Below are 13,587 nucleotides of genomic sequence, written 5' to 3' on the forward strand. Positions count from 1 at the left end.
ACTCTGAGGTAATCTCTGGAGTAATAGAAGCTCGCAGGCGGGTTTACTTTTCCTTCACACTGGCCATTCCTGGAAGAGCTTGACAAAGCTGGAAATCTTTCTGAAGAAGCTCATTCATATCCCAATTGAAGCCGCTATCCAGGCGAAGGTGAAAACCCAGAGGTTTCCCAAGGAGATGCGTTTCCTTCTTGTTTCAGTCGACTGCAGCAGTTCATCATATTTTTCCTGCTCATAGAGAAGTTGACCGTTTAGAGTGTTTGCAGACACGCAACACTTGCCACAAGTTCATGTCTTCCTTGAAGGAGGACCACTCGACTGCACCCCTTTTCCCAGAGAATTCCCCACCAAGTAAACTTGTTTTGCTTTGAATTTTGGGTCTCTAGTCTGGGCAGGGTGAGGCATAGTTAAGGTGATCTAGGATCACCATTAGTTAATCCAGATATTAACTTGTAAGTAATTGTAATTATTAAGTGCTTTGAGCCCAATAATCACACCACCAGAGTGTATCTCTGATCTTTATTTGTAAGAAATGCTTTTGGGTTAGAATGTATGACTTATGAATTATGATTTTTAATTAGAATTTTGATTAATATTTATAATCAATAATCATAAACTGTTACCACGGTGATGTGAAGTGTTGGTTATCTGCCTCTGACTGAAAAGATTTAATTTAGCTGACTGGAGACACACTTCCAGTTTGCCTATGACTCTTTCTTTCAACAATGACTTTCTTCTTACCGCTCTTCCATAAAGACACGATTTCTTGAATTCACAACTAATAGCTGTACTGTTATTAGATTTTCCCACCTGAGCTGTGGCTCTCTGCAGCTCCTTCAAATGTTGGATGGGTCTCTTGGTTGTTTCTCTAAATAATGCTCTCCTGTCAGTTTTTGGTGGGTGGTTTAAAGGTTGTGGCTGACAAGAGAATTTTGGATTCTTCAAAATAGCCTCCCTGTGCTTTGATTACTGCTTTGCTCTCTTGGTATTCTCTCCATGAGCTTCATTAGGTGGTCACCTGAAATGGTTTTCTAAAGAGTCTTGAAAGAACTTCCCAGGGATGCATTGAGAGACGACCAAAGGTTAATATTTCAGTCATTACAGCACAGGGTGGCTACTCTAAGGAATCTAAAATATAAAACATTTAAAGTTCTTTCACAATATTTTGTTTGCTACACAATTCCATGTGTTCATTCACAGTTTTGATGCTGTCAGTAAGAATCTACGTACAATGAAAATAGTCCAGAGTACGGTGAGTGTGGAAAAGAGGTAAAGACACATGTCCAAGCAGGTTGAAATGAGTAGAGAGAAGTGTCAGGTGTGTTGTGTGATAAAAGAGTATCAGTGTGATTGAAAGGAAAGGTGGTGAGACCAGTAATGTTGTATGGTTTAGAGACAGTGGCACTGAGGAAGAGACAGGAGGCAGAGCTACGTATGTACACTACTGGTCAAAAGTTTAAGAACAGCTTTGTCATTTAATGGTTTCCTTTATGTTTATGACTATTTACATTGTACGTAGATTTTCACTGAAGGCATCAAAACTGTGAATGAACACATATGGAATTATGTAGCAAACAAAAAATCGTAAAATAACTTTAATTATGTTTTATATTTTAGATTCCTTAGAGTAGCCGCCCATTGGTGTGATGACTGAAATATTAACCTTTGGCCGTCTCTCAATGAACGTCTGGGAGGTTCTTACAGGACTCTTTAGAAAACTATTTCAGGTGACCACCTCATGAAGCTCAAGGAGAGAATACCAAGAGATCAAAGCAGTCATCAAAGCAAAGAGTGGCTAATGTAAAAAAAATCACACTTTTTCTTTACTACATAATTCATAGTGTTGTTGCCTTTGGTGAGAATCTAAAATGTAAATAGTCATGAAAATAAAGAGCCCCATTAAGTGAGAAAGTGTATCTAAAACGTTTGATATATATCTGGGCTATATATAGATATATATATCTATATATATCTATATATATAGATATATATCTACATATAATGAACTTGACTTTTTTTTGCTGCACAGACCTGTTTGGTAAAGGGATGCTGGGTGGAGACATAGGAATCGTGGGGATAGATACTGGGATGGCTCCAGTCCCTGGGATGTGGGCCCCTGATGGTGTAACACTGTAACCAAGCCGAGAGCTCCTCTCTAACGGATCAGCAGGCAGAGGTTTCTGTGGTGGACTGGGCTTCTCAAAGTCCTGAAAAAGAAAATGAAGATTCTATGTATTTGATATCTAAATATTTGCATAACATTATACTTTAAAACAGAAGACAAACCTTATCTCGACAAAAAGAAAGGAACCCAGAATATAAAGGATTTCCTTTTTTAAAATGGATCAGGTATGTTGCAGCAGCAGGATGCCCAAATAATGTTTCACTAGAGGGCAGTGTGTTCTCAGCATCTTCCATGACAAGTCACAGCCAGCATGAGATAAATCCTTCCCCCCCAACGTCTTTCCTCCATCACCTCAGTGGCAGCGCTGTGAGTGTGGAAGGTTATCTGGATGAGGTGCCACCGTGTTACTAATCTACGTGAGGAGGTGAGAAGGTGATAAACTTTAGCTACAAGCTGTCCAGCTGCTGTCACACACGACACATATGTTGAAAAAGGAAAACAATTGTTCACATCCACCCGAATGTTTTGAGAAACCTAAAATGATCTGCACTCAAACAGAGCAAAAGAAAGGCTTAGAATATAAACACAACAAAAACATGACAGTTCTGTCAGCTAATGACGTTAAAAACCTGTTTCAGACCCACAGGATTCCAGCAAGGCCAAGTTTTCACAAGTAAAACTTTGCAAAGAGAGATATATCTGTGGGATTACTATGCTTTTTCTGATTTCTTGATATATAGATATTCTACTTATAGCAATAGCTACAACTATGTGGTTGCAGTTAAAAAGAAAATTTCCTCCTTTAGCTCGTCTCACAAGAGCTTCATGAAGACTTTGTTTACAGAGTTTAAGGTGAGAGAACCTTGTTGGTCTGCACAGGGCAACCTCGCTGACCCCTTAGTGACGGAAACACCAACTGTGAGCCAGATCTTATCGGTGGGTGCTTGTGACTGATTCATCAAAGTTCCCTGCAGACAGGAGACCTTTAATCTTCTTCAAGTTGCCCACAAAAGCTGATGTAACATTACTGTTGCAGGTTTGAATAAAACTAAGGATGCAGCTGATTGATTTTTCATTTCTCTATTTGAACTAAAAATCTTTGACTGTTTCTCTTAAATAAAGACATACTTAGAGTCCCCTGCAAAAATGTTCATACCAATTAATTTTTTTTCTTCATTTTGTCATATCACAAGTAAAAACTTCAGAATATTTTATTGGGATTTGAAGAGGCATGGCAATATAAAGTGGTGCCCAAGAGTGGCGTGCATTTGTATTTAGCACCTCTGAGTAAATACTTTGTACAACCTATGTTAATATACAGGTTACTATAACACCAATGTGGCCTTCCTACTTTGATGATGGATTGAATCTGGAATTAATTAAGTTAATCATGCAATTAGGATACTGTCTTGAGATATCATTTTTTGTAGAGCAACACTGCCCTGGCACATGTAGGCAACTATCTGCTCTATATGGTACCCTTGAAATGTTGTGATAGGACGCAAAAAACAAAACAAAAACACCTTTATCTGCAATCACAGCTGCAAGTCTCTTTGTCTCTACCTGCTTCGCACATGTGGAGATCTTAGCTTATCCGCTTACATAGCTTATCCTGTCAGACTGGATGAAGCACGTCTGTGAACAGTAGTTTTTTTTATTGCCACAGATTTTCAATTAGATCTAAACCAATCTACTGTAGCTCTGGTTGTATGTTTAGGGCCGTTGTTCAGCTGGAAGGTGAACCTCCACCCCAGTCTCAAGTCTTTTTCCAGCCTCTAACAGGTTTTCATCCAGGACTGCCTTCTGTTTAGTTTCATCCATCTATCCAGCAACTCAGTCCAGGTTCCCTGTCATTTCTGAAAAAACGCATCCCCACAGCATGAAGCTGCCACCATCATGTTCCGCTGTAGGGATGATTTGTTCAGGGTGATGTATAGTGTTAGATTCCACCACACAAAGTGTTTTGCATATAGATCAAACAATTGTTTTTATCTTTCATTAGACCGGATCGTTTTTTTCCACATGTTCACTATGTACCCACCTTGGCTTGTGAGGAGCTGTGAACATGACTTCTGATAGTTTGCTTTCAACAAACTTGCTGCTCTTCCAGACCAGATTTGTTGAGTTCACAATTACTAGTTCTACGTACAGATATCAACAGATACATCTATGTGATCTGTGGATGTCTGCAGCTCATTTGGTTACCATGGGTTTCTCGACTGGCTCTGATTAATGTTCTCCTTGCCCTGTCTGTATGTTTGGGTGGACAACCATGATAAATTTGTAGTTCTGCCATGGTTATTGTCAGGCTGTGGAATGAACAGTGATAGAAAAGATGTTCAAAGCTTGAGATTTGGTTTTTTAACCCAATCATACTGGTACCAATTGCACTTCCACTAATGTTCTCTATAAGATATCTCCCTTCATAGACCAGCTGTATGTATTCTACACTAAGTGTGAAATCGATAAAGGTTGACTCTATTTACTAAGTACGCAACTTATGAAGGGAGTTGGCTGCGCTGGATGTTATTTAGGGGAGTAAGGATAATGGGGGATGAATATATAGATTTTTGTTTGTAATTACCCACTATTTTGTGTTGGTCTATCATATACAGTAAAATCGCAAAAAGTTGAAGTTTGTGGTTATAACGTGACAAATTTGGAAAAGGCAGTATGAATACTTTTGCTGCGCTATAACAATCATGGAGGACACACCAGTATGAGCAGACAATTTTGTTACATTCATAAATAACTTGTGATATCCATCAGCAGAGATCTGTTAAATATATAAAGATGTTTTTTTTTTGTTTTTTTTACATCAGTTGTATTAATGACGCGGGCTGCACGGTGACACAGTGGGTATCGCTGTTGCCTTGCAGCAAGAAGGTTCTGGGTTTGATTCCCGGCCGGGGGTGCATGGAGTTTGCGTGTTCTCCCCGTGCATGTGTGGGTTCTCTCCGGGTACTCTGGCTTCCTCCCACAGTCCAAAGACATGCCTGTTAGGTTAATTGGTCACTGTAAATTGCCCTTAGGTGTGTGAATGAGTGTTTGCTTGGTTGTTTGTGTGTTGCCCTGCGATGGACTGGCGGCCTGTCCAGGGTGTACCCCGCCTCCTGCCCATAGACTGCTGGAGATAAACACCAGCTCCCCGCGACTCACTATGGATGAAGCGGTATAGAAAATGACTGACTGTATTAATGACTGCCTAAAGTAACACGTTAAAGCCTCATAACTGGTTTTACAAATTGAAAATGTGCCACTGACAATCAGAAGCTTCTCATATTCAGGTACAAATAGAAAATCCCTTAAATGAGTGAGACTGAGCTTCATTATCAGCACAGCAGGTTTGTTTTTCTCTCTAAGTCTACATCAGTGAGCACAAGGGGGAATTAAAGGTAAACAGTGGGGCATTCCAGTAATCCAATTATAAAAATCTGTGGAAATATTAACTCAAGCAAACAGAGTCCCACCCCCTGCGTTGGTGATGTAGCTGAACAGAAACATCAATCTGAGTACAATTCCATGACCTGAGCTTGCAGCAGCATTGTGTGCAGAAAACCTCACACGCTGACTGAAATCTACATCGTTTTTCCATTCAAAAGCAAATATTGCACTGTCATCTGAGTAGCTGTGCCTCTGCCTTACAAGCAGCCCTCGCAACTGGAGGGTATAGAAAATATGCAGTTGTTTGGGTTGACATTTTGCACAGGCAAGTTTAACATTTTTAACACTTTACCTGAAGATAAACAAAGCTAATTTAATTTATATTTCCAGCATCTGATAAGTCTTCAGCAAGAACATGACAGAAAAAAAACAGGTCTGTTATTTACAATCCTAGGCACCCTGCCAAACAGTTTTTCTTTAAACTTTAAGAAGTAAATGCCTTGATATCAGTGGGGCACACTCAGTTTGAAGACATTTAGGCAAAAGCAGCAGGGGAACTTGTAATACACCCTTAAAAATCTATGTTGTGTTTTTCGTTGCTGCCCTGCTGTTAAATACCAGCAGAATCCCTCGTGTGTGTGACCTACATATGCCGTCTCCACTCTTTCTTTCTGATTAATTGAAGCAAAAAGGGCTTCAAGATATTGGCAGGCAACAGGGTTTTATGCACCAGTGGCAATATTTGAGATGACCAATAGGGCTCACTGCCCAAGGCAGCATCTTGCTAGGGGCCAGCAGGAGCAAGCAAAAAAATAAAAATAAATAAAGATTGCCAAACAAGTTTTTCTTTAGAATAATTTAAGGAAAGTAAATGTTTCTTTTTAAACTTACGTTATTACTTAACATTCTCATAATCTGAGGAGCAGGCAAAATTCTAGGCTCTTATCGAGAAATCTGAAAGGCATTTAATCGTCTAGTGAATCTTGAATAATAACACAACTTAAAAAACATTGTTTGTGAGTAGAGGAAACTATATTTGCATTAAGAAAAACACAGGGATTCCCATTTTTGAATAAAATCTTGGCTCATCTCCTAGATCCATTAATTTAAAACCTGTTTTAATTGCGTGTTCACATAGGAGGCAATAATATATTAGCAATTCAAGATATTCTGGCATCTCGATATGGCGAATAATGTGGCATGGTTGTTACTCTACTTAAACCATTTCAGAAACTGCAGATCTACTGAATTTTTCATTTATTACAACCACAGGGATAAAATATTCAGCGATTCATGTGGACAAAAATGTCTTATTGATGTGAGAGACCACAGTCGAATGGGCGGACTGGTTCAAGAGGATTAAAAAGGCAACAGCATCTCAAATAACCACTCGTTATAACCAAGGTAAGTGTAATGCAAACTGTGAAAGCACAGCACGTCAAACCTTGATCAGCAGCACAAAAAGACCACTCCTGTTCATAGGAGTGTGTTCATAGTTATATGAGAAAACCAGAATTGCAGCCTCTGCTGTAATTCATCCCAAATGTGTTCAAGAAGGTTGAGGTCAGTCAAGGTTCTTCAACACCAAACTTTATACACCTGCAGCCATGGTGTAACCCAATACTTTGGCAATATACTATAAATACATTATATGTATATGCATACATATATGTATGCATTTATGTATGCACAGAAGAAACAGAGGAGTTGAGCAGGAACTCAGGCACCTGAATATGTTATAAAATTGGGGGGCAAAGTGGGTAGAAACTAGACCTTCACCAATGCTGTTGTCAGGTGGATAGAATGCTATCTTTTAGTGTTTAAGATACGGAGTTTGAACCCTGATAAATATTTTTTTTGTCAGTTTATGCTGCCTCAGACATGTTCTCATTAAATAAGCCTATTAAAAATGTGCACAGGTGGGTTTAGCCAGAAAACAGTCACTGGGATGCTGCTTCTATGAATAGGAGCTTCACTTCAACAGCTACAGACTAACACTTGCGTGTGTTTGCATTTGGCTGCAGCCCCACCTGAATAGTGCAATGCCACAAACATCTGCTGTATTTCACCTCATTCATGGTAAGTGAGAGAGAGAGATGAAGCATGGTATATAAAAAAAAATCGGACTTGGAATCATTTACTTTCCCCCCATTACTGTCTGACTGAACACATCATGTTGAGATGATGAGACCTTAATTTTAAAATTAGACGATTTTATGTGGGTTGGACTGAAACAACTGAGGTTGAGGGTAGGTCTTAAATTGATCAAATATTTAACTTACTTACTCACTTATAAGTTTGCTAGTTTTAAAAAAAGTATAATAAGATTTAACAGACATTTTATAATTTGCCAGACTGCATAAGATTTTAAGTCAAAAAAAGTTTTCAGATCGTTCATGTACAGAACAGACCAAAAGTTTGGACACACCTCATTCAAAGAGTTTTCTTTATTTTCATGACTATGAATATTGTAGCTTCACACTGAAGGCATCAAAACTATGAATTAACACATGTGGAATTATATACTGAACAAAAAAGTGTGAAACAACTGAAAATATGTCTTATATTCTAGGTTCTTCAAAGTAGCCACCTTTTGCTTTGATTACTGCTCTGCACACTCTTGGCATTCTGTTGATGAGCTTCAAGAGGTAGTCACCTGAAATGGTTTTCCAACAGTCTTGAAGGAGTTCCCAGAAATGCTTAGCACTTGTTGGCCCTTTTGCCTTCACTCTGCGGTCCAGCTCACCCCAAACCATCTCGATTGGGTTGATGATGGTCCAACTAAACGCAAACCGGATGGAATAGCATGCCGCTGCAAGATGCTGTGGCAGCCATGCTGGTTCAGTATGCCTTCAATTTTAAATAAATCCCCAACAGTGTCACCAGCAAAGCACCCCCACACCATCACACCTCCTCCTCCATGCTTCACGGTGGGAACCAGGCATGTAGAGTCCATCCGCTCACCTCTTCTGTGCCGCACAAAGACACGGTGGTTGGAACCAAAGATCTCAAACTTGGACTCATCAGACCAAACCACAGATTTCCACTGGTCTAATGTCCATTTCTTGTGTTCTTTAGCCCAAACAAGTCTCTTCTGCTTGTTGCCTGTCCTCAGCAGTGGTTTCCTAGCAGCTATTTTACCACGAAGGCCTGATTTACACAGTCTCCTCTTAACAGTTGTTCTACAGATGTGTCTGCTGCTAGAACTCTGTGTGGCATTGACCTGTTCTCTAATCTGAGCTGCTGTTAACCTGCGACTTCTGAGGCTGGTGACTCGGATGAACTTATTGTCCGCAGCAGAGGTGACTCTTGGTCTTCCTTTCATGGGGCGGTCCTCATGTGAGCCAGTTTCTTTGTAGCGCTTGATGGTTTTTGCGACTGCACTTGGGGACACTTTCAAAGTTTTCCCTATTGTTCAGACTGACTGACCTTCATTTCTTAAAGTAATGATGGCCACTCGTTTTTCTTTACTTAGCTGCTTTTTTCTTGCCATAATACAAATTCTAGCAGTCTATTCAGTAGGACTATCAGCTGTGTACTGTATCCACCTCCTGCACAACACAACTGATGGTCCCAACCCCATTTATAAGGCTTGAAATCCCACTTATTAAACCTGGCAGGGTACACCTGTGAAGTGAAAACCATTTCAGGTGACTACCTCTTGAAGCTCATCAACAGAATGCCAAGAGTGTGCGGAGCAGTAATCAAAGCAAAAGGTGGCTACTTTGAAGAACCTAGAATATAAGACATATTTTCAGTTGTTTCACACTTTTTTGTTCAGTATATAATTCCACATGTGTTAATTCATAGTTTGATGCCTTCAGTGTGAAGCTACAATATTCATAGTCATGAAAATAAAGAAAACTCTTTGAAAGAGAAGGTGTGTCCAAACCTTTGGTCTGTACTGTATATTTTGCTCAATTGCACTTTTCATAGCTAAAACTACTAGATACATTCCCTTCAGCTCTTGGCTGGCTTACCTTGTTAGGGTATATATAATCAATCTTAAATTTTATCGTAGTACCAAGTGGAGCATATAGCTGTTATGATTCTGGCCCGTCTGCCTGCTCTGTCTTCATGTAATCGGCTAATCTGCTTCACCTGTCTGCTACTGCACTGGAGTGCAATCAATCATGCCATGCACCTGTTTTTCTGCAGTTATATTCAGCCCTCAGACAGGCAGACAGTGCCAGATTTTCGAAAACCTACCAGTTAGTAGATGTCCAGCATTCCTTCCTGCCTGACCACGTTGTTGACCACTTTTTTATCTTGGATTTCCCTGCCTTGCCTGACCCTCATTAGATGTCTCTCGCCTCTGGATTACGACCTTGTTTCTGCCTCTCGACCAAAGCCTCCTGCCTCACCCCTGGATTTGTCTGCCTGAGTCTGCCTCCCTGGTTTCACCCAGTTACTGCCCCCCCTTGACTACCGAGCCTTGGATCTTTCCCCCTGTCAGCAATCCGACTTCTGGCTGCGGCGTGTTCCGCACCGATCCTCCCGGTCTGGAGACTGCCAGGACCGCACCCCGCAAAGGAGCCTATTCTGATTCCTCCGTCCTACACGGACTCTGTTAAGTGATCCCAGGTTCCCGGCTGGTGGAGTCCTGAGTATTTGTGCGCTGCGCCTGAATAAATTGTTTAACTTTTATTCTGTTTCTGGCTGAAATTCTGGGTCCTCCGTCCTGAACCGTACAATAGCTCTGACTCACTCAGCAACCAGGTATGGAGTTAAGATAACTCCATGTGAGACCTTATTGTTGGATCACAATACAGGTCCTTCTCAAAATATTAGCATATTGTGATAAAGTTCATTATTTTCCATAATGTCATGATGAAAATTTAACATTCATATATTTTAGATTCATTGCACACTAACTGAAATATTTCAGGTCTTGTATTGTCTTAATACGGATGATTTTGGCATACAGCTCATGAAAACCCAAAATTCCTATCTCACAAAATTAGCATATCATTAAAAGGGTCTCTAAATGAGCTATGAACCTAATCATCTGAATCAATGAGTTAACTCTAAACACCTGCAAAAGATTCCTGAGGCCTTTAAAACTCCCAGCCTGGTTCATCACTCAAAACCCCAATCATGGGTAAGACTGCCGACCTGACTGCTGTCCAGAAGGCCACTATTGACACCCTCAAGCAAGAGGGTAAGACACAGAAAGAAATTTCTGAACGAATAGACTGTTCCCAGAGTGCTGTATCAAGGCACCTCAGTGGGAAGTCTGTGGGAAGGAAAAAGTGTGGCAGAAAACGCTGCACAACGAGAAGAGGTGACCGGACCCTGAGGAAGATTGTGGAGAAGGGCCGATTCCAGACCTTGGGGGACCTGCGGAAGCAGTGGACTGAGTCTGGAGTAGAAACATCCAGAGCCACCGTGCACAGGCATGTGCAGGAAATGGGCTACAGGTGCCGCATTCCCCAGACCTGGGCTACAGAGAAGCAGCACTGGACTGTTGCTCAGTGGTCCAAAGTACTTTTTTCGGATGAAAGCAAATTCTGCATGTCATTCAGAAATCAAGGTGCCAGAGTCTGGAGGAAGACTGGGGAGAAGGAAATGCCAAAATGCCAGAAGTCCAGTGTCAAGTACCCACAGTCAGTGATGGTCTGGGGTGCCGTGTCAGCTGCTGGTGTTGGTCCACTGTGTTTTATCAAGGGCAGGGTCAATGCAGCTAGCTATCAGGAGATTTTGGAGCACTTCATGCTTCCATCTGCTGAAAAGTTTTATGGAGATGAAGATTTCATTTTTCAGCACGACCTGGCACCTGCTCACAGTGCCAAAACCACTGGTAAATGGTTTACTGACCATGGTATCACTGTGCTCAATTGGCCTGCCAACTCTCCTGACCTGAACCCCATAGAGAATCTGTGGGATATTGTGAAGAGAACGTTGAGAGACTCAAGAACCAACACTCTGGATGAGCTAAAGGCCGCTATCGAAGCATCCTGGGCCTCCATAAGACCTCAGCAGTGCCACAGGCTGATTGCCTCCATGCCACGCCGCATTGAAGCAGTCATTTCTGCAAAAGGATTCCCGACCAAGTATTGAGTGCATAACTGTACATGATTATTTAAAGGTTGACGTTTTTTGTATTAAAAACACTTTTCTTTTATTGGTCGGATGAAATATGCTAATTTTGTGAGATAGGAATTTTGGGTTTTCATGAGCTGTATGCCAAAATCATCCGTATTAAGACAATAAAAGACCTGAAATATTTCAGTTAGTGTGCAATGAATCTAAAATATATGAATGTTAAATTTTCATCATGACATTATGGAAAATAATGAACTTTATCACAATATGCTAATATTTTGAGAAGGACCTGTATAAGGCTAATTAGAGTTGAATGTAGAGTTTATTTGCTTCTTTTTGTGGCCATAAATAAAATCAACTCTAATTTGCGAAGTTGCTAACAGCAACACCAAAATGGAAATTACACCCAAATTACTCATTTTAAAGCTGTTGGGACACCCTTTATCTATATCTGTATCTATATCTATATCTATATATTTTATTTTGTAACTTATTTGCAGGTAGGGTTACACAATATTTATATATTTATATAAGCAAAAATAATTAGTTAATGCTGCTCATGTAAACTATTAAAGTCAAAGATAAATATAAATATGATTCGTGCGGCTGTGAATCTCTAATGCACTGGCTTTACATCTGCACTGTTGTTAGGTTCCTTCCCCAAAAATTAAATGGTTTAACGTCTTCCTCCTTTTTTATATCACATCTGCCTATTTCATTTCTCGACATCCAGAGCAGCTCCTATTGCTGTGTTGGTACAACAATGCCGGTCAAGATTTTGGATCCACCACCTGAGCAGACAGATGGATTTATTATCTCCTCTGCATCCAATACCCCCCAGCTCAACAGAAAGCAGAGCTTTACTCAGGAGAGGGGGCACAAAGAGGGAGACAGATTGAATTTTTGTTGTGGATATGCAGGCAAGCACAACCTACCACAGCGAGCTTAGCTGCAGCCTTAAAAAATGGACAAACAGGTGGCCCATTTTAGGTTAAGTACAATCTGCATATATTCTACATTACCACTGAATACATTACCACAGCAGGTTTTAGATTAATTCAAACTTTCTAATCTACTGGTTTTTGTTACATTCAGGACATAAAAGCATGAGGTTTGAAATGTATTGAAATGTTGAGCTTTTACTTTCCCTAAATTATCCTAATATTAAGTTTTGTCATATGGTTAAGCAGTATATTATAAAAACTGTGTTCAAAGAAAATACGACAATAGACTTTTTTTTCTGCGGCTGACCATTCAACTGCACCATGTAATCATCCTCAGCAGATGGGGTTTTGGATGGATGGATGGATGGATGGATGGACGGATGGATGGACGGATGGATGGATGGATAGTGTTTAGACAATGGAACAGAGAATAAAGCCAGGAAATACAACAGTTTTTCCACACTCTATTTTTCTTACTGACTTGGAAAATAGTTCAATCACAGTGTTTTCCAGACTTCATAGAAACCCTGAAAGAAGATCTGAGTAATTCACATAGCTGATATTACTCTAACATACCTGCTCCACTCTGTACAAAGGATGCTTGCGTGGCAGGCTGAGAAAAGGCGGCACTGGAAGAGGTGAGACCGATGAGTGGCTGGGCAGGACTCGGTGGTGATGGGTTGGCAGAGGAGGCAGGGTGGGCTGGCCCACGCTCAGAGAAACGGGCATGGGCTGGCTGATGTGCAGGGGCTGGTAGAGAGGCAGTCTGCGCAGGCTGTGGGAGTGGAAGTTGTGAGCAGGGAGCAGAGGCTCTGCACTCAGGAAAGAAGGCTAAAAGGAAAAATGATGAAAAGTAGTGATTTTCAGTATTTGAAAAGTTAAGCTAAATGATTGACAAGGTACCAGCATAAACACAGAGAGTACAACCAAACTGAAAGTACACATGAAATTTTACATCTTATAAACTACCTAATTTGATTTTTAAGCCAGTGACATAGAAAGTACAAATGGCTTAGTGCTTCAATATTTAGCAATGTCTATTACCTGGCCATTAAATGAGTTATTTCTGCCATTGACTCTGTATCCCTCATG

General features: G+C 40.6%; 1 protein-coding gene across 1 annotated transcript in view; it reads right to left on the reverse strand.

Moving 5' to 3' along the window:
* Positions 1 to 13,587, reverse strand: part of adam12b (ADAM metallopeptidase domain 12b) — a 144,187-nt gene that overhangs the window by 2,331 nt on the left and 128,269 nt on the right. Inside the window, 2 exon segments of the mRNA XM_047350627.1 lie at positions 2,029 to 2,204; positions 13,072 to 13,326. Of these exon segments, the coding sequence (XP_047206583.1) occupies positions 2,029 to 2,204; positions 13,072 to 13,326 (431 nt within the window).

Source organism: Girardinichthys multiradiatus, chromosome 22, assembly GCF_021462225.1.
Source record: "Girardinichthys multiradiatus isolate DD_20200921_A chromosome 22, DD_fGirMul_XY1, whole genome shotgun sequence".
Classification (NCBI taxonomy): domain Eukaryota; kingdom Metazoa; phylum Chordata; class Actinopteri; order Cyprinodontiformes; family Goodeidae; genus Girardinichthys; species Girardinichthys multiradiatus.